Source organism: Dysidea avara, chromosome 13 (genome assembly GCF_963678975.1).
Source record: "Dysidea avara chromosome 13, odDysAvar1.4, whole genome shotgun sequence".
NCBI classification, from domain to species: Eukaryota; Metazoa; Porifera; class Demospongiae; order Dictyoceratida; family Dysideidae; genus Dysidea; species Dysidea avara.
Genome location: NC_089284.1, coordinates 2,284,960 through 2,312,956, shown reverse-complemented (window position 1 = coordinate 2,312,956; position 27,997 = coordinate 2,284,960). Strand labels below are relative to the sequence as shown.

Genomic DNA, 27,997 nt, shown 5'->3' with positions numbered 1-27,997 from the left:
ATATACTATTCCTCATCAAGTCCTTAAAAAATCCAACTGTCAATTTCAACATCAACAATTACGTAATCCTTTTCTCAGGAACCAATCAACTTACTAAAGTTCAGAAAAGAAACACATACTATCTTTGAACAATGCTACTAGACATTTAACAGAATTCCTCACGTATGGAACACCTTACCTCAACCCCAGTCAGTCAATGGACACACAAAAATCAGCTAAAATCCTTCATATTTACTCATATTCTTTCCAATTTTGATCCTAGTAGCTAGTTCATGCAGTCTACAGTTACCATGTCCATACTCAAGATACCAGCCCCGATTTACTACCCATAACTTTTATAATGATAACTGTTATAAGTAGATAGCAGTAATTATAATCTGTAATTATACAAGTAGTTAAGTGCTGTAATTGTATGCGTATTCTGGCTATGGACAACTTGCCTACAGACCTTATGGTCTGCATTTAAACTATAAACTTATGATATCACTACATGTAACATTTAATAGGCCTCACATGTCAGCAATTCTGATTGGCTACTGGAAATACTTATCATGCTTTAAAAGGCCTCTACTTTCAGTCAACTTGATTGACTACTCATACCACTTTCTTGTTGCACTTCAATGGCTTCTGTGATGATTCTGCTATCTCATTGGCTGCTTTACAGTGCAATGCAAATACAAAAACAAACATATGAAATTTGGGATTAATTACGCTCCTACTATTGGAACTACTGTATGACAAACTAAATCACTATGTGATTAATATACATACAAAACAATATTAACGAAATGCTTTAATTGAACAGTCACTATTGGTATTCAGTAACTGAGGCAATATATCCATATCTTAAGATGGTGCTCAGAGTTTGATACACAATTTTCAGAGTACAGCATTATTCCTGAAGGCAACGTTGGGATTTTCGAAAGCCATTTGAATTAACCATATATCACACCACATTCATCACCAACTGAACGTTTTGTCCATCCAGTACATATAAAACTGAATAGTAAAGTCTGCACAATCACAATGTACAAGAAGCATGCACTATATAGTAAATATTATGTTTACTTCAGGTAAGGCGTTGTGCACATACACACACATGTATAGCAATGAGTGCTTATCTTATCTGTATTATAAAATGATTTCCTGTTCACAGTAATGAATTCCTGCTTGTATGTGCTTCACTCACTGATAGTCAACACTGTGCAAGTTGTTAGCAGATCATCAACATTACTGACATTATGTTTACCAGCCATTCCTCCTATGAAGATAAACTTGTCCTCTCCAATTTTGACCGATCGTCCTAAGTAATAGTCACGAGGTACATTTCCAACATAGTCCCAAGCCTTTGTGTCAGGATTGTAAATATGCATCAGCGACAACAGTTCCCATATGGGCTTGTCTTCGTCTGGTTGTTCAACCATACAATCTCCACTAAAAATGACCAACTGTCCATGATAGTGATTAACAGAAAAGGAGGCATAAGGCATATCAGGTAACTTATTCCATACTTGACCACTATATTGGGCATTACAACTGTTCTGCAGCAATTCAGGGAGAGATGCAGCAACCACACTACAAGTACTAGCACCTATTTTATTGTCTGAACCAACAGCAATATACAGTGTATCACCAATGATCAGGGGAACTGGCTCACTTACAACATGTGGCAATCGCTCAACTGCTCTCCACTGGGAATTAGAGATATTGATGTCGTCAATATATAGTACTTCGACTGCTCTTGTTAGGGTTTGAGGCTCCAGACATGTAATGCCACCAGCAACGATAACTTCTGACTGATAAGCAATTGCTGATGAAACACATCTTCCAGTGGGCATGTTAGGATATGGGGTGGACCACTTTGCATACTTTTCATCCCACAGAAACACTTCATCACTTATTACCAAATCATCATAGTTCTTAGTAAAGCCTCCGATGGCTAATAGCTGATGTTTGTCTGGTACAGCCACTAAACTGAACTTGGCATAAGGCAGTGGAGGTAACACATCCCAGCAATTTGTGATAACATCATATACAAGAGGATCACAATATGAGGCACCACTATCCACCACACCAAGATATATTCTGTCATGCAACAGTGCAATAGTGTGGACCCACCGTTTGCCAGGTAAGTCGGTGCAGTGACTCCAAGTTAGTTTCAGAGTGTTCCAAAACTTTTTACTACTCTTGCTGGTCTATAAATGTAACAAAATAAACCACAAGCATATATAAATATGAAATTGTTGTTAGTAACACACACATACAATTACACACAGCACACTACACACACAGACACACACACAGCAATGTCTTCAGCTGCTATATAAAGAAAAGGTCACACTACCCAGTTGACTGGACCGTTAGTACTCTACTCAGGTGACTATGAGTCAGTGCTGGCAAATTCTCCTGGTGGTACCCCATAGGGGACTGTACCATGCCTGACAAGTGAAAGTTTGGGCACCCAAGGTTTCATCTGGACTTCACCAGATACATGAGACATGCACTTGCTTCTCCCAAATAACATTGGGCGTCCATTGATGACACAGCTGAGTGAGCTACATTCTCAGGTAACACTGAGTCATGAATAAAGTTTCTTGCTCAAGGGAAACAATAATAGCAACAACTTGGCATCATGTGAGCATCAAACCTGGAACATTACAAATATGGTACTCTACCACTTGGCTAGTTGCCATTCAAAACATACAACACACACACACACACACACACACACACACACACACACACACACACACACACACACACACACACACACACACACACACACACACACACACACACACACTACCTGTAAATAATAATTTGCTAGCTCTTGATGCAAATTTACTTGTAGTCTGGCCATTTCCTTTTCCAAATTCAGGGAGTCTACTTTGCTGTTTTGTTCTTGTAATTCACTGGTTTTCTTGACCAACTTTGTTCTAGTCTTATCCAGTTCTGCTGTTTGGTTCTCTACCTGTAGTAGCACCTCCTGTAGTCTCAGTTGTGCCTGTAGCAAGTTATCTGGTAAGGTAGACTGCCTGTTAGCTACTAGTGTCTCTAGCTGGTCACACACTTCTTCAGCAGTTGGCCTGTCAACTGGAACATTTTCCAAACAATTTGAAATCAAAGGAACCATCACATCCTCCACTGACTTGGGTATTTTATCAAGGTACTGGCTACGTCTCTCAATCTCTGAACAGGAATATGCTTCAGATAGGTCATTAGAATTGACCATGTTTTGTGAAGGAGTTGGCCACTGGTGGGATAGTGTGTGAATGATGACACAACCAAATGAAAATATGTCGACTTTCCTTCCAACATTATTAGCTGAAAGTCTTTCAGGGGGAGAAAAGTCTGATGACAGGCTATTTGTGCCCACATGATCAATGAAACGGGCTGTATTCAAGTGGGCAATCTTCACTCCTATGCTTTCAGACACTAAGATCTTAGTGCTCGACAAATATTTATGTACAATTGGTGGGTCTTGAGAGTGAAGATACCTGAGTCCCAAGCCAACCCCATGTACAATGCGCATTTTAATCTCCAAAGGAATGACTTCATTCATCTCCAGTAGCTGTTTAAGATTACAATGTAAATGTTCCATGACAAGACTGGGCACTTGGTTGCCACAAGGAAAGCAGACACCAAGAAAACAAACTAAATTTGGATGGTTCAAGCAACTCATTCGCTTGCACTCTCTCATAAAATTTGCCTTTAGAGTGAGAATTTCCTGTTCAGTTGTGTCAATGATGATCTCCTTTACCACAACTTGTAGCCCTTCCCATTTGGCCATTTTGATTCTCGAGGTGATGCTGGAATTGGCCCCTTTGTAATCATGGAGGTAATCACCCATTTGAAGATTATTAATCGTGCAGGTATGTAAAGCAGCACCTTCATAGTCCACACTCCCCTCCATGGTCGTCCTTACAAAAGCGGCCAAAAGTTTCTCTCTCTATTAGCAGATTCGTCTCCGAGGTGTACCGGTAATTGCAGGCGCTCCGAATATATATGCGCGCAAGAAATATGCAGATGGAATAAAAGTTGACATTGTGGGTTTGAGAAAATGGCAGATGACGATGGTGTTGTCCAAGTGAGGAACTCACAAGGTGCGCTGGTGTCTACCGAAACTCGTAAAATAAATCAGCCTAAAAAGGTAGCTCTTGACGAAGATGAGTTTACAGATGTAAGTCGTAAATACTAAAAGTATTAAAATGCTGTACTTATAGGCCTATGCATATATAGACACTCCTACCTAAGGGTGTCTATATTATCTATGGTGTATATGTGGCCCTTCATCATTGAGGAACGATTCGGAACGATTACCGTAGAGCCTAAATATTGCGAGTGGCAATATTTTCGAAGTTGAGCAATGTAAAAACATAGATCCTTTGAATATGTATGCTAAAAACAAGATTTGCGAGCAATATGTATCTGATTTTCACTGTTAACCCAAGCCTTGAAAAAGGAAAAATTTCCCCCTTGAAATATTTAGACTACACCCTGGTAGTCTAAATGCTGTGGATGTAATTGGTCAATCTCCACACTTAGAGTATTCATCCAAAAACTTTCTAGGCCGTTGCTATTAGTACGGTCACGTACGAATAGTCCACGTGGTATTAGTACGGTCATGTACGAATAGCCCACGTGCTATTAGTACAGTCATGTATGAATAACCCACGTGCTATTAGTACGCTCACGTACGAATAGTCCACGTGCTATTAGTACAGTCATGTACGAATAGCTCACATGCTATTAGTACGGTCATGTACGAATAACCCACGTGCTATTAGTACGCTCACGTACGAATAGCCCACGTGCTATTAGTACGGTCATGTACGAATAGCCCACGTGCTATTACTACAGTCATGTACGAATAACCCACGTGCTATTAGTACGGTCACATACGAATAGTCCACGTGCTATTAGTACAGTCATGTACGAATAGCTCACATGCTATTAGTACGGTCATGTACGAATAACCCACGTGCTATTAGTACGGTCACGTATGAATAGTCTACGTGCTATTAGTACAGTCATGTACGAATAGCCCACGTGCTATTAGTACGGTCACGTATGAATAGCCCACATGCTATTAGTACAGTCATGTACTAATAGCCCACATGCTATTAGTACAGTCATGTACGAATAGCCCACATGCTATTAGTACGGTCACGTATGAATAGCCCACGTGCTATTAGTACGGTCACGTATGAATAGCTCACATGCTATTTGTATGGTCATGTACGAATAGCTATGAAATCACCTTGTGCTATTCGTACAGCAGTCTGTATGAATAGCAATAAAGCTATTCATACGATGGTACGTACGAATAGCTTACCTGTTATTCGTGCGGTCACATAACTAGGGTGTAACTACAAATAGCTAACTACAAATTGCCAAAAAGCTATTTGTTGGCAACGGTCAGCTGCCTCCTCAGTGACAGAGATTGACATAGCTACAGTGTGTATTTAGGAGTGGGCCTGTGCCCTACCAAAGAGTTTTGGTATGTGAGATCGAGATATTGTAATAAAGCAATCAATCACACTATTCAGAGAAGCAGTGTAGTATACTACATATTTGGTGGAGGACTGCCATTGTCAGCAGGCTGTGACTTTTTTTTGTTCTAACCCAGAGATTCTGGATACACCACTGTTGACATAGCTCATTCAAGCTCAGCTGACTTATTGAGTTTCCATGCATGGTACAGTGACACTGCATGTTCACTTTTTACTATATGTATGTATTGTAGCCTCTACTGTTGGTAAGAGCATGCATAATTTTTATAATATAATAATAATAATAATCACAAAATCAATATTCAGCTGGTTGACTTAAACTAATACAGGAATATCAGTTATTAACTGCTAGCTAGCTAGAGGTAACGTACAAAATTATAAGTATGTACATTGTATGTCATAGATGACCATGGCTTACTTTGTGGTCATAATGGCATGGTGCTAGATCTCTGCCAAAACAAAGAATATACACTCTAGTAATAAATTTGCATTTGCACTTTCCAAGATGGACCTGGATTTATGCTGATCAAGAATTAGCAAAAGCAACAATTTATTTCAAACATCAGTTGTGTGACATAGGAAAACTTCAGAATCTGACATGGGTTTGATTGCTACCCATGCAGTGGTTAGCTGGGAGTGAGACACTTAACTCTTGTCATACTAGTTATGTGTAGCTGGTAGTGAGATACTTAATGTGATCATCTTCAAGCTTGTCTACTTTCATTAATATCGTGCTGACATTAATTACGATTGTTAATCCATCAAATACATTGCAGCACTGAGTAGTTGGACTATTGCTTATCTTGTAGTCAGGGTGACTGTTCAATGAATTGCTGCAAAGTAGAAAGTTTACGGTAAGTCGCTGCTTATAAGTGATGACTCTAAAATGGTTTGTTCACCTTGAAGTGGTGAGTACAATGGGTGGCTGCTAATCTAGAAGTGCCAACTGTACAATCTATAATTTAGACACTAATCCAGTAATGCTTACTCATTCTATAACTATATGGTCCCTTTCTGAATACTTCTTTGGTGCACATGTTGCCAATGCTGATTCAAATGATATTTCTCGCTAGTCTCGCGTGCCGCTTATCGATTGATAATTATAAATGCCTAGCTGTGAGAGGTAGGCACTTATAATTATCAATTGATAAGCGCCGTGTGAAAAGTGGGTCTAGCCACGTGAGACTAATTCCTCGCTGGAAAATTGTCAGAGTGTCTGGCCATAGTCTGGCATACAAATTCGACTTGCTGAAACGTCGATATTGCGTCACAAAGATCATCGGTGATACTTTAAAAAGTCCACCAAAGCATTTGACAATTTACTCTAATCAAAGATGTACCAGCATAGAGCAGACATTTACACCACCAAACGTACGTGCCAAAAGCCATGTGTAGTTTCCTGAATGTGAAAACCGTTGAACTAGTTCATTTATTATGAATCACATGACTGCCATACTAATAGCCCTAGAACTATTCATACATGACTGCCATACGAGTAGCCAGTCCGAACTTTCTAATATCAAACAGTATGGTAGTACTGTTTAAGTAAGGATCCCCCAAAAGTGACACATGTTGCCTAAAATGCTGCCTTTAAAAATCATCCTAGAGACATCTTAACATGATGAAAACCACCTTTACGGAATAGGGAAATTATCGCCTCAATGTGATTTCATTGCATGAAGAAGGACAAAGACCAGCCTGATTGAAGATAAAAGGTGCAGAGAACCCATACTTGTCGGAACTCCAAAAAGCACATGCCACCGGTGAGTTTGTTATTGTTGTGTAAAATGGTGGCTGTGCACAGCTTTGTTTGGCCTCCAGCCTTGTGACTGTGGTCAGGCAGGCAGGCTGGCAGACAAAAAAAAGTTTTTGTAATTTCTATATCTGGCCGTCTGTGCGTCTGTGTTTTCTTGTTTTTAGTGCTGTATTTGATGTTAGATGGACTAATATTATCAGCACTTTCCTTGAACAGCACATTTAGATGCTGCAAACAAGCGTATTTAAGTGCATACACTCAGAACTTTATGATAGGCTCAGTAGCACACCTATTAATGCAATCTTGGTTGATTAATAACAATCGAACACTGAGACCACACCTCTTAATAATCTATTTACTTGATCACGATGACACACTCCATTATTATTGATCAAGCTGTATTCGTAATGCTAGCACAGTGAAAATATGAAATAGTGACATGCTCCCTGGTAGGTGAAATGCTGACTCAGAATACTCGAATACAGCGGTCACCCTAATAGAACAGTCGCATGTACATAGCTGTATGCTATGACTAAAAGATCCCAGCTTATAATTTAAAAGTGAAGTAGAGATCTAAAGTAGTGAAAAAAGAGATAAATGATGGTATTACAGCGGAAATCCCTACTTCGGCATTGAACAAAATCATTGTTATATTATGCCAGTGTATTGATTTTCCCACCGAGCTATGCTGTAATATCATCATTCATCTCTTGTTTCACTATTTTCTATCGCTTAGATCTCTACCTCATTTTAGTATAATTTTTAATATATTTAATATTGCAATTACTTGTTGATTATATGCTTCATAAGGCAATGTGATAGTGGTAAAACTTGTATTTTGATAAGTGACAACCATTTTATCTCGATAATCAATATTATCTCACTAATGGTGTGACATCATAGGACTAGATATAAAGTCTGTTAAGCCAGAAAACCTTTTATTTCCACAAGTTTTCCATCTGACTACATGTGGTTGATTTACAAAAGATTATCTCCCAGCCCTAATGTTTCACTTCAAAGGGGTACGTACATTGTAACCTTCATACTGCCAGTTGAAATGTGTGTTGGTTGTTAAATTTTTGTAATGATTGCTTTATATCCATAAAAGTGATTGTGTTGCTAATGCACCTATCAATATTATCCTACACCTCCCCTTTTTCGGTAAGTTTGACCACCTCAGACTTCTTTGTGTAACGATGGTGCATCATAGCATATTCATAGCTAATCCCAACATTGTCTGCCTAAAATTACAGTATCACAAAGAGTAGATGCTGTAGGCTACAAAGAGTTGTTTAGGCTCCAGAATGATGAGCTCCCAATTGTAGCTCCCTACAACTTTGTCGGACTGATGAGCTTTCAAGGAATCTTCTTTTTTTTTCTTGATACAACAAAAACCTCAAAACTTGCTGTTGGTTTCAAAAACCTCGTAATAAAGTAGCTATTCACTAATTCTCTTGAGTGTTGTTTTCGACCAACAAACAAGTCTAAGGAAAATCCTTACTGTATCTCTGTATGTTAAAACTCCTATAGCATTTATCTCTTATGTATTTTGAAACATGTGGTACAGTGGGAAGAGATACAACTCTCAAAAGAATGAGTGGTTCGATTATCGTGAAGACCAAAGGTTGTTTTTTTGTTTTGTTTTGTTTTGTTTGTTTTTAGAAATGCATTTTGTGAAGCATTTGACGCTCAATTGGATATTTGAATGTCCATTAATTTTTATTTATTTATTTTTTTGCGGTTTTCAACCCACTGCAAGAAGAATGCTTTCAGCAATCTTATTCTGCTCCCAATGACAGACCAAGGGGAGGGGGGAGGGGGGCTTCAGCAATCTAGCCCCCCCTCCCCTTTCTGCTGCCGTGTAAACTAATCATGCTTCAGTAGATGGACAAGATTTGTGTCCCATCTGACAAAAACTACTTCACATGCATCATTTCCTTTGGGACCAAGGTATCTTGTACATCTTCTTTGTCTGTACTTCCTTTGGGTCCTTGAGGGCAAGAATCTCTTAAATTAACTCCTGGGTCCAGCATTCCCCTTAGTTCCATTGACATGTTGATGTGCTTTAGATGGCAATATAATTAAAACAGTTGGTGGCACCATACAAAGGGGGACACCGAGAATTGAAAGTCGTTGCAATGAATGGAATACAGAATGGGTTGGAAACAGTGGGATCCAGATTTTTTATTTATTTTTTACATAAACAAAGGCTTAGCAAGAAATAAGAAGACACTCATGAAAATTGTAAATGTTTTCTCTCTTGTTATGTGTTCTAATGGTTACCTGGAGAAAATAGTCAAAGGCAAGTCTTCAAAGGGAGTGTGTAACAGTGGAATGGACTACTAGAATGGTGGAATGAAATTTTTAAAGTTCAATATCATTTTTTACATCCAAATAAATACAACTCCTCTCCCTTAAGTAAGCAAATAAATAGGAATCTCCTTGAAGTCAGCTCTTTTAGACAAACTTTATATGGTTTACCAATTATGTAATGTACACTGAAATCTCTAATCCGACACCTCTGTACTCATTGTTTTGTATACCAAAAAGACAATACTGCCTCAATAATCCAACATCCTTGCTAATATGACACAATTTTCTTATCCCAATGACCATCAGATTATAGAAGTTTCACTGTGCTTTAAAATCATGCAGTTATGAGCATGCGCAATAACAGTTTATTGGGAATATCAAGAAGACTCCTGACTTAACCCCTGTTAACAAATGGGATAAAAAGATAGCTAGCTAGTTGATTACATGTATGCAATGTAGAAGCACATACACTGAATAATGAAGTACCTTGCAAGCATTTGCAATGAGCCTTATCCTCAGAAAATAAAATTTAAGCCAAAGTTCTGCCACATTACACCCTTCATTAATACAGTTATAAATTTAAAGTGTTCAGACAATTGAGTCATAGGTCATACAAGTGTTATGGTAAGATACTGTGAAAGAGCTGACTTCAAGGGGAATCCTATTTATTTGCTTACTTAAGGGTGCTCTGTACAGTTCATACAAGGCTTCCCAAAACATAGTCTGTTTTGTACTAAAAGAAATATTATGGTCACTTAAGTAGTCTGTGACATGTTGACGCATTTTAGTACCTGTAAATTAGGTATCCCATAGCAACAAGCACACAAATTTTGCTATTCTACACCCTATCACTTAAATTAGAACTACTCCGTCATTTTTAATCCAATAGACATGAAATTTTCACACAAGCTACTTTAGTAATTTTACCAAAGAAGAGCGTTTGCCATTTTTAAATAGCAAGTTCAGATGATGAATAAGGTAGAAGTAAAAAGAGGATCTCTGGGACTGTCAACCCGAAAGATAAATATGTGATGATTGAGAAGCTAAAAGACAAAAATAAAAACGCACAATGGTTTGTAGTGTTTAGTATAGTGTATCATAAAAGTATCAAGGCTCTTGTGCATAAACTGTAGGACTAGTTCTAGTATAAAGGGAAAAACTGTAACTCATGTTCTAAAGCAAATTTAGCAGTTAGGTTTGGACTAAACTGTGTACTAGTGTTAGACTATGTCCAGTAAAAAAGTACAGCACATTTGCTAAAACCATTTGTAAGTTATAGAACAAATTAAATTTCATGGGAAGCCATATAAGCGGACTGTACAGAGCACCCGCTCATTTGTCAGTTATGTGTGTTGCTGTCAGTGGGTATACACTAAGCTATGCCCACCTATAGGAAATGTGTTTTTGCTGTCTGTAGCTTAAGTGTGGAGCCGCACCCACTAATTGATCAATGATTATAAAACTTACCTGTGTTATAGTTTAGTTATCATAAAGCTACCAGTTTTACTTAATGCACTATGTATTTATATAATAGTTGTAACACGGGCATGGGGGCTTTGCCAGATAGTATGCCCAACAGCCTGAGGGCTGAGGGTATAGCATGAGTGATCAATCACCCAAACCAATACGAGTGCAACCACCGGATGTATTATATTATTTATGGAATAATTATAGAGTTAACTAAAGGCCTAGATGGGTAAGCTTGCTTGTAGAATGGTTACTTCATATAGAGCAGTAATTCATGATGGGGGTGTGTTGAAAACATGTGGAAATGCTTGGTGAATAAGCTATAGCACTAGTTCTCACCTTAGCCCATTTTTCAGCTCGTAAGGTAACAAGGGTAGCAAAACACTTTCCATCTGAGTGATTTTCATGGACAAATCCAAGTCATGCATACTAATCACATGAGTATTAATCGATCCCCACAATCAATTTTCTCCTAAACGTCTATATAATTGCTTCCCAGCTGTAGCCTGGATTACATTGCAAATATAGCCTGGGCTGCTCCTTTGATCTGAGATATGAAATTGTTACATAGTCAGTTTGTGTTCACCTGAGCCCTTGTTTCTTGTTAATAACGTTTGTTACATGGGCCAGCTGCTCAAACTTTTAGTGCTGTGAAGCCCTTTATACACTGGAACTGTTGATCATAAAAGCACTTTGATACAAGTGAGTTTTAAGGCTTTATAAATATCCCATACATTTAGGTACGAATATGTTTTAACATGAAACATTGGGGGAATGGATACATGTTCATCGTTTTGATGTTACTGTTTTTGGTGGAGGTTCAGGTGAATACAAACCAACTATAGCAAAATGTTGCTTTATTGATAAATATACATCTCTGTTGTTATTAAACCAGGTCACATTCTGGTCTGACCCAGAATACTATCCGGGTCAGTAGGCCATCCAGTTCAGCAGTAGTGACCTGGTTTTGACCCTGTTGTATATACAAATATAATAAAAATAATGTTATCGAAATGGCCAAGTTGGGGAGAAAGAGTGTGTTTATTAAAGTTTATTCACCATATCTATTTCACAGCCATTTTTTAAGACTGCACTCACGGAATTGGCATTTGACTTTAATGTGCTATATAGATAAAACCAGTTTCGAAAGCATATATATGTAGCCTGATTTGTTGTCTAACTTACACTTGCTTAGTCACTACAGAATGATTAGAAAACATCCTGACCGCCTGGCAGACTCCTGTAAGCGTTCGAGCATTAATCGGATGGCTCTGCAGGTTCAAGGCTGCCTAGGTCCAGTCATGGATTTTTTCTCCTTTCTCCACCTTTTCAAACACACTTTCTGTAACAACTTCGAACAGGCTGTAGGACCAGGTGTCCTACAGACTTTCAGCACTTGTGCTGTAAAGCCTTAATAAATAAATAATAAATAAAGATCGTCAATACATTTACATTGATACATACATACATACATACTGTGTAATCAACGGTGATGCATGCTTGTTAGTCACAGCTGTGATTATACATGGCCAACTACTTGGTGCACACAACACATGTAAGTTCTTTGTAATCATTGTGGCTGTCATGGCGGTTACCACAATCCAGTGATCCACACATTGCCTCTACTGTGTAAAATCGTAAGCCATTGCGATGTGCTTGTGAATTGGATCCTGAAGAGAATCTACGATCTATACAGACATACTGTGATCAGTCAAGTACCCCTCATACTCTGGAGTCCAGCTGGTTGAACAAGCATACCTGGCTGGTAACATGTAAACTGAATTTCTGGTAGGCACATAACAGACAGCACATACAATATCTTTGCCATGAGAATTAGAATAGAGGTCATTGGTATCTTCATACTCTGCTCCATATATTAAGGAATCACACTGTCAATTAGGAATATATGAGTTGTATTGTGGTTGGTATTGTAAACACTGCGGATTTCCTGAATGCCTAAAATGGGATCCTCCTACTGCTCCACGATATACTGTTTGTGCTCCAGTATTAGTTTGACAATCATGGTGACCCCATCGGACATAAACTACTCCACCTTCATCATTTCCTTTGGGACCAGGGTATCCTGTACTACCAGTATATCCTCTGCTCCCTTGGGTCCCTGAACACCAGGATATCCACTTGGACCACGATCACCTCTGTCTCCTTTGAGGCCTTGTAGTCCAACCTCTCCACCATAACCCCTGTCTCCCTTTGGCCCCTGAGTTCCTCTGTCTCCCCTGAGGCCTTGATTTCCAGGTTCTCCTTTATCTCCCTACAGCCCTGGCTCTCCCCTCTCTCCCTTAAGTCCCTGATAGTCCCATGGACATGTGTTTGAAATACCTCTCTTAACCATGTTATGTCTAGTAGCAGCCACAGCATCATTAAGATGTTTCTTGCCATCATCATTTTCTTCCTGCAACAGTATCCACCATACAGTACAGTAGTATATACTGAAAAGAAGTATGCATACTTCTATGTATGGATCCCCAAGGGATGTAACTAAAACATGGAAAACGGACTCGCAAATGGACTGGGAGAAACTTACCCCAAACATCTATTTATCACAGTTACCCACTCCAAAACAATATCAGACACTGCAGTGACAGTAAATATACCTCTGAACATCGTCTCAAAGCTTACATAAGCTGATATTAAGCACCGTGCTTAAAACTGCTCTTGAACATTCTTTTTGTGCTGAAGTGCATTCTTCGTGGCGCGTGACTGTATAATCATAGATTATAGAGGGGGGATAGAAAACTAATGTTTACAAGCGCACTCCTCGCCTACAGTTCCATTTACACCTTTTGTAAACTCCCTTATAAACATTTGTAGAGAAAAGTTGTTTACTCTGGGGTGTATAGTAGCACAAAGCAACTTCGTATCTCGAAGCAGAGCCGTCTAATCATTGTTATCGAGGAGTAAGCTGTGCCACAAATTCTCACTTCAAAGGGCACAAATCGTATTGTAGTTGAACACGTTTTGCCACTTTCAATAATAACGACCAGAGAGCTTTATCATCGATGTTTTAATAGTATGGCATTCATTAGTGAAGGGTTAGATCTGTCAAGAATTATCCAATTCCACTCCTGTTGCTTGTAAGGTGTGCCACAAGCTCGTGGGCTGCTGTAGGTGAGGAGTACGCAGGGGAATAAAACTCGACCAGGCAGTGGATAGTTGATGGAACGCTTAGATACACGAGTAAGCATTACCAGAGAGTGCTATAAACCATTTTGTGGTACTAGTTTGTGATAAAGAATTGCATAAGGCTGATTGTCACAACAAATTTTAATAAATCACGTGATAGTTTTCTATTCCCTCTCTCAAAAATCTGGTATAATGCTGTAAACAAGCCAAGATTCAAGACTTGTTGAAGAGATGTTGTGAGTGCACAGTGCAGGTGCTGAGCACAGCGGCGGTGACAGTCAGCATCAGCCGCTCAAGAGACAACGGACAGGGATGTACCTCCCAATGCATGTGCGCCCCCTGTCCCCGAGACTTTCTCAGGTGTCTATGCTGTTACTGATAGATTTATGTTCAGGTTAATTGCTGCAATTAGAGTAAGCCACTGTGTTCAGCCACTTTCGGACGCTAGCTTAAACACTTACCAACTAGCACACCAAGTTTTGTAGAATTTCATCAAAGGTGCATGACATTTTAGCCAAAAGAACCTATTTTCAGACCACACCTCTTAATAGTGAGTGTATCATCAAAAATAATTGGCAGTATCATTATTACAGTTTCATAACTTTTTGCCCTGGCTTTTGAGGGCAAACACTTTTCACAGTTTGGCTGTTTTGGAGTATATATCACTTCTTTTTGTGGATGTTTCTTTTTACTTGTCTTTTTTCTTACTATACAGGAATGAGGATGAGTAAAGATCTCTTATAATGCTAATGCTGTATGTACAATATATCTAAAATAAAGGTTTATAGCTAAAAATCACAGAGCTGAACATTGTAATAGTTATTAATGTAAGTAAGTGTACTACAGGGTGACTTGTTTGTAGCTGAACTTTCTACAGGGTGACTTACTTGTAGCTGAACTTTCTACAGGGTGACTTGTTTGTAGCTGAACTCTCTACAGGGTGACTTTGATGTAGCTGAACTCTCTACAGAGCTACAAAGTCACTCTCTAGAAAGTTTAGCTTCAAACAAGTCATCCTATAGAGAGGTCAGCTACAAACAAGTCACCTGAACTCTCAACAGGGTGACTTGCCATGTAGCTAAACTCTCTACAGGGTGGTTTGTTGCGGAGCAGAATGAGACTTGTAACATAGTTGAACTTTCAACAGGATGACTTGTAATGTAGCTGAACTCTTTACAGGGTGACTTTTTACAAAGCTGAACACTCTACAGGGTGACTACTGAACTCACTACAGGGTGATCTGTAATGTAGCTCATTTCTCTTCACTGAACTCTCTACAAAGCAACTTACAACCTAGCTGAGCTCTCCATAAGGTGACTTGTAACATAGCTGAACTCTCTACAAGAACTCTGTACAGAGTGATTTGTAACTTGGCTGAACTCTCCACAGGGTGGCTTGTAATTTAGCTGAATGCTGTGTAATAGAGTGACTTATCACTGTATACCTGGAAAATTTTGCGGTATTTATATTCAATATTATCAAGATTTTCTCATTTATTTTGCTTTGAAAATCATGTATATTGGCTTCCCAACTTCTGTTATGTTTGAAGCTTGATTCAAAGATTTTCGTTCTTGACCGTGCAGCTACAAAGGATCTGGATTGAAGCATCATACTTAGATATCACTTCTTTTTGTATTTGTATATCCCAAAGCTGGCCATAGGCTGGCTTTGGGACTTTTTTAACCTATCCTATTTCTTTACCACAGGAAGAATAAAAAGACAGAGCAGATTTTTAATACTTCAACTGTTTTTGATTTTATCAGTAATTATATAAATATATTTATTACATGTCTATTATTCCCTACTGGATAACTTGTTTGCAGCTGATCTTTCTACTAAGGGACTTGAAATGTAGCTAAACTCTCTACAGGTTGATTTGTTTGTAGCTGCATTCTCTACAGGGTGATTTGTTTGCATCTGAACTCTCTACAGGGCGATTTGTTTGTAGAAGAACTCTCTACAGGATAGTTTCTTTGTCACTGAACTCTCTACAAGGTGACTTGTTTCTAGCTGGCTCTCTACAAAATGACTTCCTCTAGCTGATTTCTCTACAAGGTGACTTGTATCTAGCTGAACTATCTACAGGATGATCTGTTTGTAACTGAAATCTCTACAGAGTGACTTGTTTCTAGCTGAACTCTCTACAGAGTGGGTTCTTTGTAGCTAAACTCCCTACAAGATCACTTCTTCTAGCTGATCTCTCTATAGGGTGACCTGATCTCTCTGTAGGGTGACTTTTATCTAGCTGAACACTCTACAGGTGATTTGTTTGTAGCTGAACTCTCTACAGGGTAATTTATTTACAGCTGAACTCTATGCAGGATGATTTGTTTGTAGCTGAACTCTCTACAGGATGGTTTCTTTGTAGCTGAACTCTCTACAAGGTGACTTGTTTCTAGCTGATCTCTCTACAAGGTGACTTCTCCTACTACAGGGTGACTTGTATCTATAGCTGAACTATCTACAGGATGATGATCTGTTTGTAGCTGAAATCTCTACAGGGTGATGTGTTTGTAGCTGAATTCTCTACAGGATGACTTGTTTCTACATATAGCTGATCTCTGTGTAGGGTAACTAGTTTCTAGTTGAACTCTCTATAGAGTGGGTTCTTTGTTGCTGAACTCTCTACAAGGTGACTTCTTCTAGCTGACCTCTCTATAGGGTAACCTGATGTCTCTGCAGGGTGACTGTTATCTTGCTGAACACTCTACAGGGTGATTTGTTTGTATCAAAACTATCTATAGGGTGATTTTTTTATACCTGAACTTTCTGTAGGGTGATTTGTTTGTAGCTGAACTCTCTACAGGGTGATCTGATCTCTCTACAGGGGGTAATTTGTTTGTAACTGATATCTATACGGGTAGATTTGTTTGTAAGTGAACTCTCTACAAGGTGATTTGTTTGTAGTTTCTCTACAGGGTAATTTGTTTGTAGCTTAACTCTCTACAAGATGATTTGATTGTAGCTGAACTCTCTACAGGCTGATGTGTTTCTAGCTGATCTCTCTACAGGGTGATTTTTTTTTTGTATCTGAACTCTCTACAGGGTGATTTGTTTGTAGCTGATCTCTCTACAGGGTGATTTAGGTTGTAGCTGCTCTCTCTACAGTGGGTGATTTGTTTGTAACTGAAATGTCTACAGGTTGATTTGTTTGTAGCTGAAGTCTCTACAAGGTGTTTTGTTTATAGCCGATCTCTCTACTGGGTAATTTGTTTGTAGCTGAACTCACTGCAAGGTGATTTGTTTGTAGCTGATCTCTCTACAAGGTGATGTGTTTGTAGCTGAACTCTCTACAGGTGATTTGCTTGTAACCGAATTCCCTATTATTGTGTCTAGTGTCTATATAGCTGATCTCTCTACAGGTTGATTTGTTTGTAGCTGAACTCTCTACAGGGTGATTTGTTTGTAGCTGATCTCTCTACAGGGTGATTGTTTGTAGCTGATCTCTCTACAGGGTGATTTGGTTGTAGCTGATCTCTCTATAGTGGGCGATTTGTTTGTAACTGAAATCTCTACAGGTTGATTTGTTTGTAGCTGAACTCACTGCAAGGTATTTTGTTTGTAGCTGATCTCTCTACAGGGTAATTTGTTTGTAGCTGAACTCACTGCAAGGTAATTTGTTTGTAGCTGATCTCTCTACAGGGTGATGTGTTTGTAACTGAAGTCTCTACAGGGTGATTTGCTTGTAACTGAATTCCCTATATTGTGTCTAATGTCTATATAGCTGATCTCTCTACAGGGTGATTTTTTTGTAGCTGAACTCTCTACAGGGTGATTTGTTTGCAGCTGAACTCTCTACAGGGTGATTTGTTTGTAGCTGAACTCTCTACAGGGTGATTTGTTTGTAGCTGATCTCTCTACAGGGTGATTGTTTGTAGCTGATCTCTCTACAGGGTGATTTGGTTGTAGCTGATCTCTCTATAGTGGGCGATTTGTTTGTAACTGAAATCTCTACAGGTTGATTTGTTTGTAGCTGAACTCACTGCAAGGTATTTTGTTTGTAGCTGATCTCTCTACAGGGTAATTTGTTTGTAGCTGAACTCACTGCAAGGTAATTTGTTTGTAGCTGATCTCTCTACAGGGTGATGTGTTTGTAACTGAAGTCTCTACAGGGTGATTTGCTTGTAACTGAATTCCCTATATTGTGTCTAATGTCTATATAGCTGATCTCTCTACAGGGTGATTTTTTTGTAGCTGAACTCTCTACAGGGTGATTTGTTTGCAGCTGAACTCTCTACAGGGTGATTTGTTTGTAGCTGAACTCTCTACAGGGTGATTTGTTTGTAGCTGATCTCTCTACAGGGTGATTTGTTTGTAGCTGATCTCTCTACAGGGTGATTGTTTGTAGCTGATCTTTCTACAGGGTGATTTGGTTGTAGCTGATCTCTCTACAGTGGGTGATTTGTTTGTAACTGAAATCTCTACAGGTTGATTTGTTTGTAGCTGAAGTCTCTACACGGTGTTTTGTTTGTGGCTGATCTCTCTACAGGGTAATTTGTTTGTAGCTGAACTCACTGCAAGGCGATTTGTTTGTAGCTGATCTCTCTACAGGGTGATGTGTTTGTAACTGAACTCTCTACAGGGTGATTGTTTGTAGCTGATCTCTCTACAGGGTGATTTGGTTGTAGCTGATCTCTCTACAGTGGGTGACTTGTTTGTAGCAAAATTCTCTACAGAGTGACTTGTATGTAGCTGAATTCTTTACAGAGTGACTTACTTGTAGCTGAACATTGTATAAACTATACAGTGACTTGTCTGTAGCTGAAATCTCTACAGGGTTACTTGTTTGCAGCTGGTCTCTATAGGTTAACTTGTTTGTATAGATGAACTCTCTACAGGGTAGTTTCTTTGTAGCTGAACTCTCTCCACAGTGACTTGTTTATAGCTGAACTCTCTAGAGAATGTAGCCAAACTCTCCACAGGGTGCATGACTTGTTTATAGCTGAACTCTCTTCAGTGTGATTTGTAATGTTCTGATTCTTCTGAATCACTACAGCGATATATCTGTAGCTGAACTCTCTATAGGGTGACTTGCTTCTTGCTGAACTGTCTATAAGATTAACTGTTTGCAGCTGAACTCCCTACAGAATAACTTGCAATGTAATAGAATTCTATAATGGAGTAAATAAATTAGCTGAATGCTCTATTAGGGTGACTGTTCTATTAGAGTATCTCGATCTCGCATATGTTACACTTAGTTGGCTTTGGAATCATAACTCAGTAGTTTGTAATCCGATTCTTCTGTACTACTGCAAGTACTTTCTATGATGATTATTCCAGCTACACACCGATTTTCAGCTCACTGCTCTAAGCGGTTTGCCTAGTAGGCGTGAAAACTAATAGTTTTTAATTCATAAAAATCGATCGCGTAATTGTGACACAGGTCGGGTTTTGTGTCATATCTCGATGGCCTTTAACTGGATTCCTTTCAAACCACAAAAAGGCACTCCTACGATAGTTACTCCATCTACATAGCAATTTTCAGCTCATTCCTTCAAGCGGTTTACCCTGTGGGCGTGACAGACCTTCGACCTTATTTTACGCAAGTAATCGGTCATAACTCGGTGAATGTTCATCGGATTCCTACCAAACTTGGTACTGAGATTTGTCTTAATGGGCCCTTTAAGTGTGCCAAATTTCAGTCCAATTGGAGCACGCATTCGTGTTTTATGGCGGATTTTGCAAAGTGCGAAAAGAAGAAGAAAACAACGAAGAAAAAAAACCCTAACTTTGGCCGATCGTATCTCGGAAATGGATGGAGCGATTTTCTTCAAATTTGAAATATGGACTCCCCTACCTAGCCGGCACCTCTGTAGCAACTTTGGTTTCAATCGGATAAGGAATCACGGAGCTACAAAGGTGTGAAAATCGCGTTTACTTTCTTCCTGTAAATATACTCACGGTGTGGCGCGCCGGCTTCTTGGGCCGCACGACACACTACTGTGTGTCTTGATCAGAAACATACACAATATTATGCTTAAATTCTTAAGTATGTAAGGTCATGCATGTACCCATCATGTTTGTTTTTATTACAGACAATACAACACATCATTCGTCGAGATTTTTTCCCACATGTTCCTAAACTGAAGGCAAAACTGGAACACTTGAAGTCATCAGCTGGGAGTAGTACTGTGGACCTGAATGAGGTGTCTGCAAGATATGCCAGCCAACAACCTACACCTTCATCAAGTAAGTCTTTACCACCAAATTATTGTGGAGGAATGTGTATACAGTGGAACCAGTTTTAGCAGCCACCTGTATAGAAATATACATTTACACAGCCACCTGTGTATTAGAGCCAAGAAATTTTGGTGACCAGTTCCTATTTTTCAGTACATATTGTTGTTTCATATGTTTTAATATTTTAACTGTTGTGGTTTAGCTGCTCAACAAGAAGATGAAGAGTATGAATTACTGGGTAAGAGAACTGCTCCACAACCAGATGAGATAGAAGACAAAAAGGTTAAGAAAGAGGACATGCGCCTGGACTCTTTCCTCTCTAAATATCACTCAGAAGATGATGCATCATTTAATGAATTAGTTGAAAAGGACCAACAGAAACATCGTGAAAAATACTCCTGGTTGTATAATAAGGAAAAAGAACAGAATCTTGAATCCAATGAGCAGCAGCAGTTGGCAATTACTGATTCAGAGAACACCTCTTCAACAATGAAAGCAATAGAATACAGACCGGCCGGTGTCAAGACATGGTCATACACAGCTAAAAACTCTCTGATGTATATACCAGAAGGAATGGAAATATCTGTACAAGAAGCACTTCAGGGTAGTTCAAAACCACGCGAGATTGTTCACGAGAACACAAGACTGTCTAAAGAATTTCTCACCAAGACACAAAAATCATTTTCAGGTGTTAGTAACATATCTAAGAAAGATGCAGTACCTGAAAAAGTTGGAGTTGATGGACTTGTGGTGAATTCAAGTGATGCTCCCAATGTGAATGGTTATGGCTTTGTGGCCACACCTGATATTCGACCAGGTATGCTTTTCCTCTCCTTTTTGCTGTGTTTTGAGTTGTCCTTTCCTTTAGGAGTTGATATGTCACCATTAATGACTTGGGGTTCTATTGAAGACACTCCACTGAAAGTGGATGAAGTGATGGCCACTCCTGGTCCCCAATTTAAGTTGCCCAAAATTAGTCGCAGGGAGGAAATAGGAATGAAACTGTCAGAGAAAGCCTCAAAGGCTAACAGTGAAAAAAGAAAAGCAGCTCTGCAACATGCTACCTCTTCAATACTGAGGTCAAGGTATGTATCAAACAAGTACAAACTCTAGTCACTCTTACTTTGTTTCTTCCCTGCAGTCCTGCATTGCGTTCCAAGCTAGGTAGCACTCCAAGCAATTCTGAACGGCTACAACTACTCTCACCAGCTGCTAAGAAGCTGATGGCCAAGACAGGCACTCCGATCATGACTGGTAGTCACAGCATCAGATCCAGTTATACACCTTCACCATCACCACAAACTGTTGCTACTCCAAGAAACAAGTCACTGAAATCTCAAACTACTACACCTCTACACACAGCAACCACACCTAACATTTCACTTACAGATGATCTATTAAACTTGAAGAAATGAATTTTTGTTGTTATGTTGGCTGTATGTATATCAACAGAAATAACGTTCACTATTGCAGTATAGCTGACTGGTTAGATTATACAAGAGCTGCACTAAAAGAGTGGCATTTTGGTAAAATTTAGCAGTGTAGCTCAGGATTATCATGCGATAAAACGGTTTGCAATTTCATTACCGGACAGCTATAGCATAATTATTCTCATGAGTGTTGGCAACCAGCCTGCTGGTACCAATTTTGGGAGCAAATACCACTGTCTATGTAATACCAAGAATAAATGGAGAGTTTACTCTTGTGATTATACACTTTTTGTGAACCTCAAGCTGGACTTTAAACATTCATATTCCACACTTGAACCAGCTGTTTGCTTAGCCAACTCTGCATGTATACCACACACACTGGAAAAAAATGCATAAGCAGCACAACTACATTTTGGTAACTTTTGATTGTGGGTTTTCATTATGGCTGATAGCACCTAGTCTGGGGCGGCTGCGCCAGACTAGATAGCACCAGAGGTCCTTTCCAATCCCGGGGGGGGACACGCATTTCTTCAGTTAATTCGCAAGTTGTCACGAGGTAATTACTCTTCCTCTTATTTGATCAAGCCAGTATAGAGAAGATTTTCTTCCTAAACAGGTTTGCTTTCTGTATATTAAAGTGCCCCGCGTGTCTGGTGCTAGTATTGTACCGGTATTTTGTGCTACAGATGCACAAAATACAGGAATAGCGTTGTTTTCCTGTAACTGTGTAATAGTTATAATCACGGGGGTACCGTGGATCACATGGTAAACACTGTGGATTGCTGCCACCTCCTGAATGCCTATAATGGGATCCTCCTACTACTCCACGGTATACTCTTTGTGCTCCAGTATTAGTTGGACAATCAGTGTGACCCCATCGGACATAAACTACTCCACCTGCATCATTTCCTTTGGGACCAGGGTATCCTGTACTACCAGTATATCCTCTGCTTCCCTTGGGTCCCTGAACACCAGGATATCCACTTGGACCATGATCACCTCTGTCTCCTTTGAGGCCTTGTAGTCCAACCTCTCCACCATAGCCCCTGTCTCCCTTTGGCCCCTGAGTTCCTCTGTCTCCCTTGAGGCCTTGATCTCCAGTCTCCTGGCTCTCCCCTATCTCCTTTAAGTCCCTGACAGTCCCACGGACATGTTGTCGAAGTGCTTCTCTTGACCATGTTATGTCTAGTTGCAGTAGTGTCATTAGGATGTCCATCATTTTCTTCCTGTAATGATATCAACAAGCTAGTTTTATGTAGCTATTATGCTCATCCATCCTTTATACAAAATATGTTGATGTGTGATGTTGACTCAGTTTCAGTAATAGTGTACAGTGTGATCACAATCATCACATAAAATTGTTGTACGTATAGGAGGAAAAAAAAACATTGAAAGACAGAATATTTGGCTATTTGGAAATTTTTAAATTGACTAGATTTTTGTAAGAGCAAGCATGCAACTATTGCATGAGTGATGGAGAAATTGAGCTTTTTTTATAATTAAAAATTATAAGTTTTCCACTTCACCTAGAGTATGTCCACGTTGAGCTGAATCCTGAAAAACAGCTAAAAATTAAAAGTGGATATTTTTCTCAACAGAGTTAACATTTCAACCAACCAGATGATTATTGGTAACAGCAAAAGTGTCAACAACAGACACGTACGGTTTGGCTCCATTACAAGTTCGGGAAAGGACTGTAATGGACACTGTATTTATATGGCTTCCCCATAGGAAATGTATTGTGAAAATTTTGATTGACCGTAAATACTGTGTCAAACATTTGAACAAAAAGATTCTGAAATATTTTTAGCGGGTCAAGCAGTACTACAAATTTTAAGATTGTGTGTAATTACATCCATGAGTTATCAAGGATTCAGCTCAACGTGAACATACTATAATAAGAGTATCTATATTTTTTACTAAGGGATCATCCACAATTTTCAACATTTTCACAAGTGTACAGAGAGTACTCTTTTTGCTTACCCCCTCCCTCCTACCCAAAAGCGTACTATAAAAATGTTGGTGTGATAGCTATTGTATGATCAGTGTTAATTTTTATATCAATACATCTGCCTGCTAATCCTCTGACTTGTCAGAACGTAGTCTTTAAAAGAATGCTGATTATTTATATGTAGCCTTGTGTACACTACATGGCTGCAAAGCCAGTTCCTGAAACAGTCAGTCAGACTCCAGCTACACCTCAGCTTCCACCACCTTACAGATACTATCCACCAAACACTAGTACTTATTTGTACTACTAAGATCAACATTTTAAAAATGCGTACAGGTGAATTTTTCCCCCACGTGCTATCCGTACTCTTGTGAAAATGCTAAAAACAATGGTTGACCCTAGGATGCAAAATCTTCATATTTTAAGTTTGGCAATCAAAGCTATTTTCACCATTAATTTTATGTATTAATATGTACGTATTCACATAAGCTGTTTCAAAATATGTAGCTATTTCAATATCACTGAGGGGCACAAACTTAGTAACTTTGTCCCTGTAATGGCCTGTACAGACATGTGGTAGAGAAATGGTACTCCTGGATTTTACTAATGTACTGATAAAACATGTATATCTTTTACTTGGTAATAATGTATGTAGAAGGTGCAAATGTTCAGACTATACTATGCTAAGATATTTGTTTGAATAGTTACCTGAAATTTCCTTGTTTCCAGTATTAACAACTTTTCATTAAGTGTTTGGATCAATTCAGCTTGTTGTACAACCTTTTGTTTTTGCTCTAAGATCTCCTGTTGTTGGATCATCAATGTGGACTGAAAGTACCAGCCACCCACACACACCAGCAGCAAACACACTGTTGATAGCAGTAGACTGGTGTTGAATCCTCTAGGAGTATCCATCTTTACTCAGCAGTAAACATAAGACTTGTTTTGTTTACTATGAATGAAAGATGGGATAGTCTAAATGTAGTGTATGGTAGGTTTACATCATTGGTTAAAATTTTGGCTTTCAATTTCAACCACAAGGGATTCCAAATTTGTAAACATTTTCAAAGCACAGAAAATTTTTAACTCACTATCCATATACAGAGTGCTGATGTACAAATGTGAGGGAAATTTGAAATTTTGTATTTGAGTGTAGGGATCATAGAAACAAAAAGCAATGAAACAAGGGAGGTTCTCTACACCTGCAGGCTATATTTTAATACCTACCAGGATTGGAACTGGGCTGGGTCATCTGGGACAGGTCATCCGGGTCTTACAGATTACCTGAGTCTGACCTGGATTGGATCATGTGTGAAATAGTTAGATGATGTGGAAGTGTATTAATGCGTCTAGTCTAGTTGTGCAGCTGCAGCCCAGCTTTTTTTGTGAGCCACTTCACTTATTGGGATTACAATATGTATTCATACATGGACTTTAATACATGTGCAATTTGATGATAGTATTTGAACTCACCTTAAAGTAGTTTTTGTGTTATTAGTTATGCTTGTGTGTTGTTGGGTGGGTGGGCAGGCAGGCAGGCAGGTTAAAAGGAAACTAAGACAAACTTTAAAGGCACATATCTCAGTGATTACTAGGCAGATTTGACTCAAATTTGAAATAGGAGATGCCCTACCTTGAGGGAGTTTCCATAGCTAAACAGTTAATTTTCATTCAGGCATTATCGAACTACTGATGCGTGAAAACAGCATTTTCTTGGTTCCTGTAAATACACGCTTGTCTGTTGCACATAAGCACTTAGCCGCACAACACACTTTTGTGTATCTTGATTCTTGCAACTTGAATTTAATTAGCATCAGACATCACTCTTACTTATTGACAGTAAGTACCTAATTTTGTGTAAAAACTAGTACTAACATGAGACCAAGTAAATATAAACTTGCAAGTGTAGCATAAAATCTTACTTTAATGGTTTTGACATACTACTATATACACTGATGTAAAGTAGATGCTGCTGGTATGCAAAAGTATCCTTAAGGAAATAGCAATTTCTGGTTGTTTTATATAGATAACACTTCTTTCCTACTTTTTACCTGTGATATTGTGTTTATACTCTTTTTTTGTGAGTTCTACACAATTAGTGGTATGTTGATTTCTCAATTGTACATTATATGCAAGTATGCCAAAACTGATTCATGGTGCCTTGGCAGTATTGGTTAGGCACCAAGCCTTAAAGTGCCTTCAGTACGACCTGAAACACTTCCAATAGATTGCTACAATTTCTTTTTTTAATTCTTCAGTAGAATTTCTACTGACTGCCTGATGGCTTCAGAATAATGCCTAAGACTATAGGTTTTGATTTTTCACTGTTTGAGGCTGCTTCAACCCAAAAAAAGTGCCTTTTGGCATACCACAGACACAGTACGTACAATGCATGCTTCATGTGTTCTCCTTTGTGTCCCATTTATCTTTGCTGACACTACAAGGTGTCAATTCATGAAAGTGCTGCATGATGGCTTCCCTACATTTGTAATGAGAATTGTCCGAATCTTCCTCCATTGATTTCTCCCCAACTATTGATTATTGAAATAGCAAAGTGGCCATTATGTTTTGTTTTCAACTATGGTCAGCCTATTATACAGCATTACAAATGAAGAACACTATGGGGGCATGCGTTCATACGAAAACAATAAGCCTGGCACCATTCTTTCTTCTAATGCAATGTTTGGGTTCACCAGTGACCAGTCATAATAATGTTACAAAAAAAAGTAAGCAAGCAATTTATTAAGTATAAGGAAAAATTAGGAATTTTAGGCGACCTCCTTTGTTTCACTACTTTTTATTTCTTTGATCCCAAATTAAATTTAAAATTCCTAACTTTTCCTTGTACTTGTAATACTTTACTATTGTGGTTTTAGTTGCTCAACAAGAAGAGGAAGAATATGAATTACTCAGAAATAGAACTGCGATGAGGTGGAAGATAAAAGTTTAAGAAGGAGGACATGTGCTTTCCTCCCTACATGTCACTGAGAAGATGGTGTGTCATTTAATGAAAAAGATCGGCAACAGAAACACCTTGAAAAATATTCCTACAGAATCTTGAATCTAAAGAGCAACAGCAGTTAGCAGTTACTGATTTCAGTAAACACCTCAGCCAGTGTTAAGACATGGTCATACACAGCTAAAGTCTCCCTGATGTATGTACCAGAAGGAATGAGTTCAAAACCACGTGAGATTGTTCATGAGAAAGAAGACTGTCTAACGAGTTTCTCACAAGACACACAAAAAAGCACATTTTCAGGTGTTAATAAAGAAAGATGCAGTGCCTGAAAAGATTGGAGTTGATGGATGCTCCCAAGGTGTATGGTTATGGCTTTGTGGCCACACCTGATATTTGACCAGGTATGTATTTTCTCTCCGGAATTTTGCTGTGGTTTTAGTTGTCTTTTCCTAATGTATAGCCTTTAATGACTTGGGATTCTATTGAAGACACTCCACTGAAAGTGGATAAAGCGATGGTCACTCTTGGTCCCCAATTTAAGTTGCCGAAATTAGGAGGAAATAGGAATGAAACTGACAGAGAAAGCCTCAAAGGCTAACAGTGAGAAGCACTACCTCTTCAATACTGAGGTCAAGGTATGTATCAAACAAATACAAACTCTGGTCACTCTTACTTTATTTCTTCCCTGCAGTCCTGCATTGTGTTAGCACTCCAAGCAATTCTGAATGACTGCAACTACTCAGATAGGCACTTCAATCATCACTGGTAGTCACAGCATCAGAGCTAGTTATACACCTTCACTGTCACTACAAACTGTTAGTAGCAATTCTAAAGCTGACATAATAGGGAAAGGAAGTAGATTTTCAGGGGGTCTGGTGGTGCAACCCCCAGAAGCTGTAAAAATTCTCATGTTTACATGACTTAAAACATGTATTAAAATTGATACTACAAGGTTGAATAATGATTTAACATTTAACAGGCTTTGGGGGCTCCACAGCCTGGGGGCCCAGGCAGGGGCAAAGTGCCCAGTTCCCCCGGCATCCCTGCAACTGACAAATGCAATAAATTTTACATCATAATAGAGTGATCACGTTTTTGTTTGGTCTATAACTATTTATCATTTAGAAAATGTATCACAGTGGAGCTTGATCAGACTCTACTTAAGTGTAAGTATCAAGTTTGTAGCTGATATTATCCACAGTATGTTTAACTAGAAGAAGTCCCCCACTTGTTCTTACTATCTGGCTGATTTCTCTTGGTAGCCAACTAGTATTACTGGTGTTA

The 27,997-nt window shown here is 38.9% G+C and overlaps 2 protein-coding genes and 2 long non-coding RNA genes across 6 annotated transcripts; 2 read left to right on the top strand and 2 right to left on the bottom strand.

Moving 5' to 3' along the window:
* Nucleotides 1-411: 411 nt before the first annotated feature.
* Nucleotides 412-4,026, bottom strand: LOC136242666 (uncharacterized). Its single transcript, XM_066034111.1, has 2 exons — nucleotides 2,807-4,026; nucleotides 412-2,195 (listed from the first exon to the last, which is right to left on the bottom strand). The coding sequence occupies exons 1-2, from the start codon at nucleotides 3,911-3,913 to the stop codon at nucleotides 1,182-1,184; spliced, it is 2,121 nt and encodes a 706-aa protein (XP_065890183.1). The 5' UTR covers nucleotides 3,914-4,026; the 3' UTR covers nucleotides 412-1,181.
* Nucleotides 4,017-21,850, top strand: LOC136242668 (splicing factor ESS-2 homolog). Its single transcript, XM_066034112.1, has 5 exons — nucleotides 4,017-4,180; nucleotides 20,229-20,382; nucleotides 20,576-21,190; nucleotides 21,242-21,458; nucleotides 21,515-21,850. Exons 1-5 carry the CDS (start codon nucleotides 4,061-4,063, stop codon nucleotides 21,786-21,788), a joined length of 1,380 nt encoding a protein of 459 aa, XP_065890184.1. The 5' UTR covers nucleotides 4,017-4,060; the 3' UTR covers nucleotides 21,789-21,850.
* Nucleotides 20,165-24,718, bottom strand: LOC136242670 (uncharacterized). The gene is made up of 2 exons (XR_010694606.1): nucleotides 24,463-24,718; nucleotides 20,165-23,029 (listed from the first exon to the last, which is right to left on the bottom strand). It is a non-coding gene; the product is annotated as an uncharacterized lncRNA (long non-coding RNA).
* LOC136242669 (uncharacterized) lies at nucleotides 22,225-27,677 on the top strand. Of its 3 annotated transcripts, none has more exons than XR_010694603.1 (4): nucleotides 22,225-22,419; nucleotides 26,631-27,114; nucleotides 27,174-27,348; nucleotides 27,405-27,677. It is a non-coding gene; the product is annotated as an uncharacterized lncRNA (long non-coding RNA). The 3 variants fall into 3 exon arrangements; XR_010694605.1 differs by having other exon boundaries at nucleotides 22,225-24,875; XR_010694604.1 differs by having other exon boundaries at nucleotides 22,236-22,359.
* Nucleotides 27,678-27,997: the final 320 nt, after the last annotated feature.

What these genes read in the sequence shown, in the direction of transcription:
- LOC136242666 (XM_066034111.1), bottom strand. Translation starts at nt 3,913, where the DNA reads ATGGAGGGGAGTGTGGACTATGAAGGTGCTGCTTTACATACCTGCACG. An exon ending in TAGCAAATTATTATTTACAG is followed by an intron (nt 2,196 to 2,806) that starts GTAGTGTGTGTG and finishes TTACATTTATAG; the next exon opens with ACCAGCAAGAGTAGTAAAAA.
- LOC136242668 (XM_066034112.1), top strand. Translation starts at nt 4,061, where the DNA reads ATGGCAGATGACGATGGTGTTGTCCAAGTGAGGAACTCACAAGGTGCG. An exon ending in CACACCTGATATTCGACCAG is followed by an intron (nt 21,191 to 21,241) that starts GTATGCTTTTCC and finishes CCTTTCCTTTAG; the next exon opens with GAGTTGATATGTCACCATTA. An exon ending in TCTTCAATACTGAGGTCAAG is followed by an intron (nt 21,459 to 21,514) that starts GTATGTATCAAA and finishes TCTTCCCTGCAG; the next exon opens with TCCTGCATTGCGTTCCAAGC.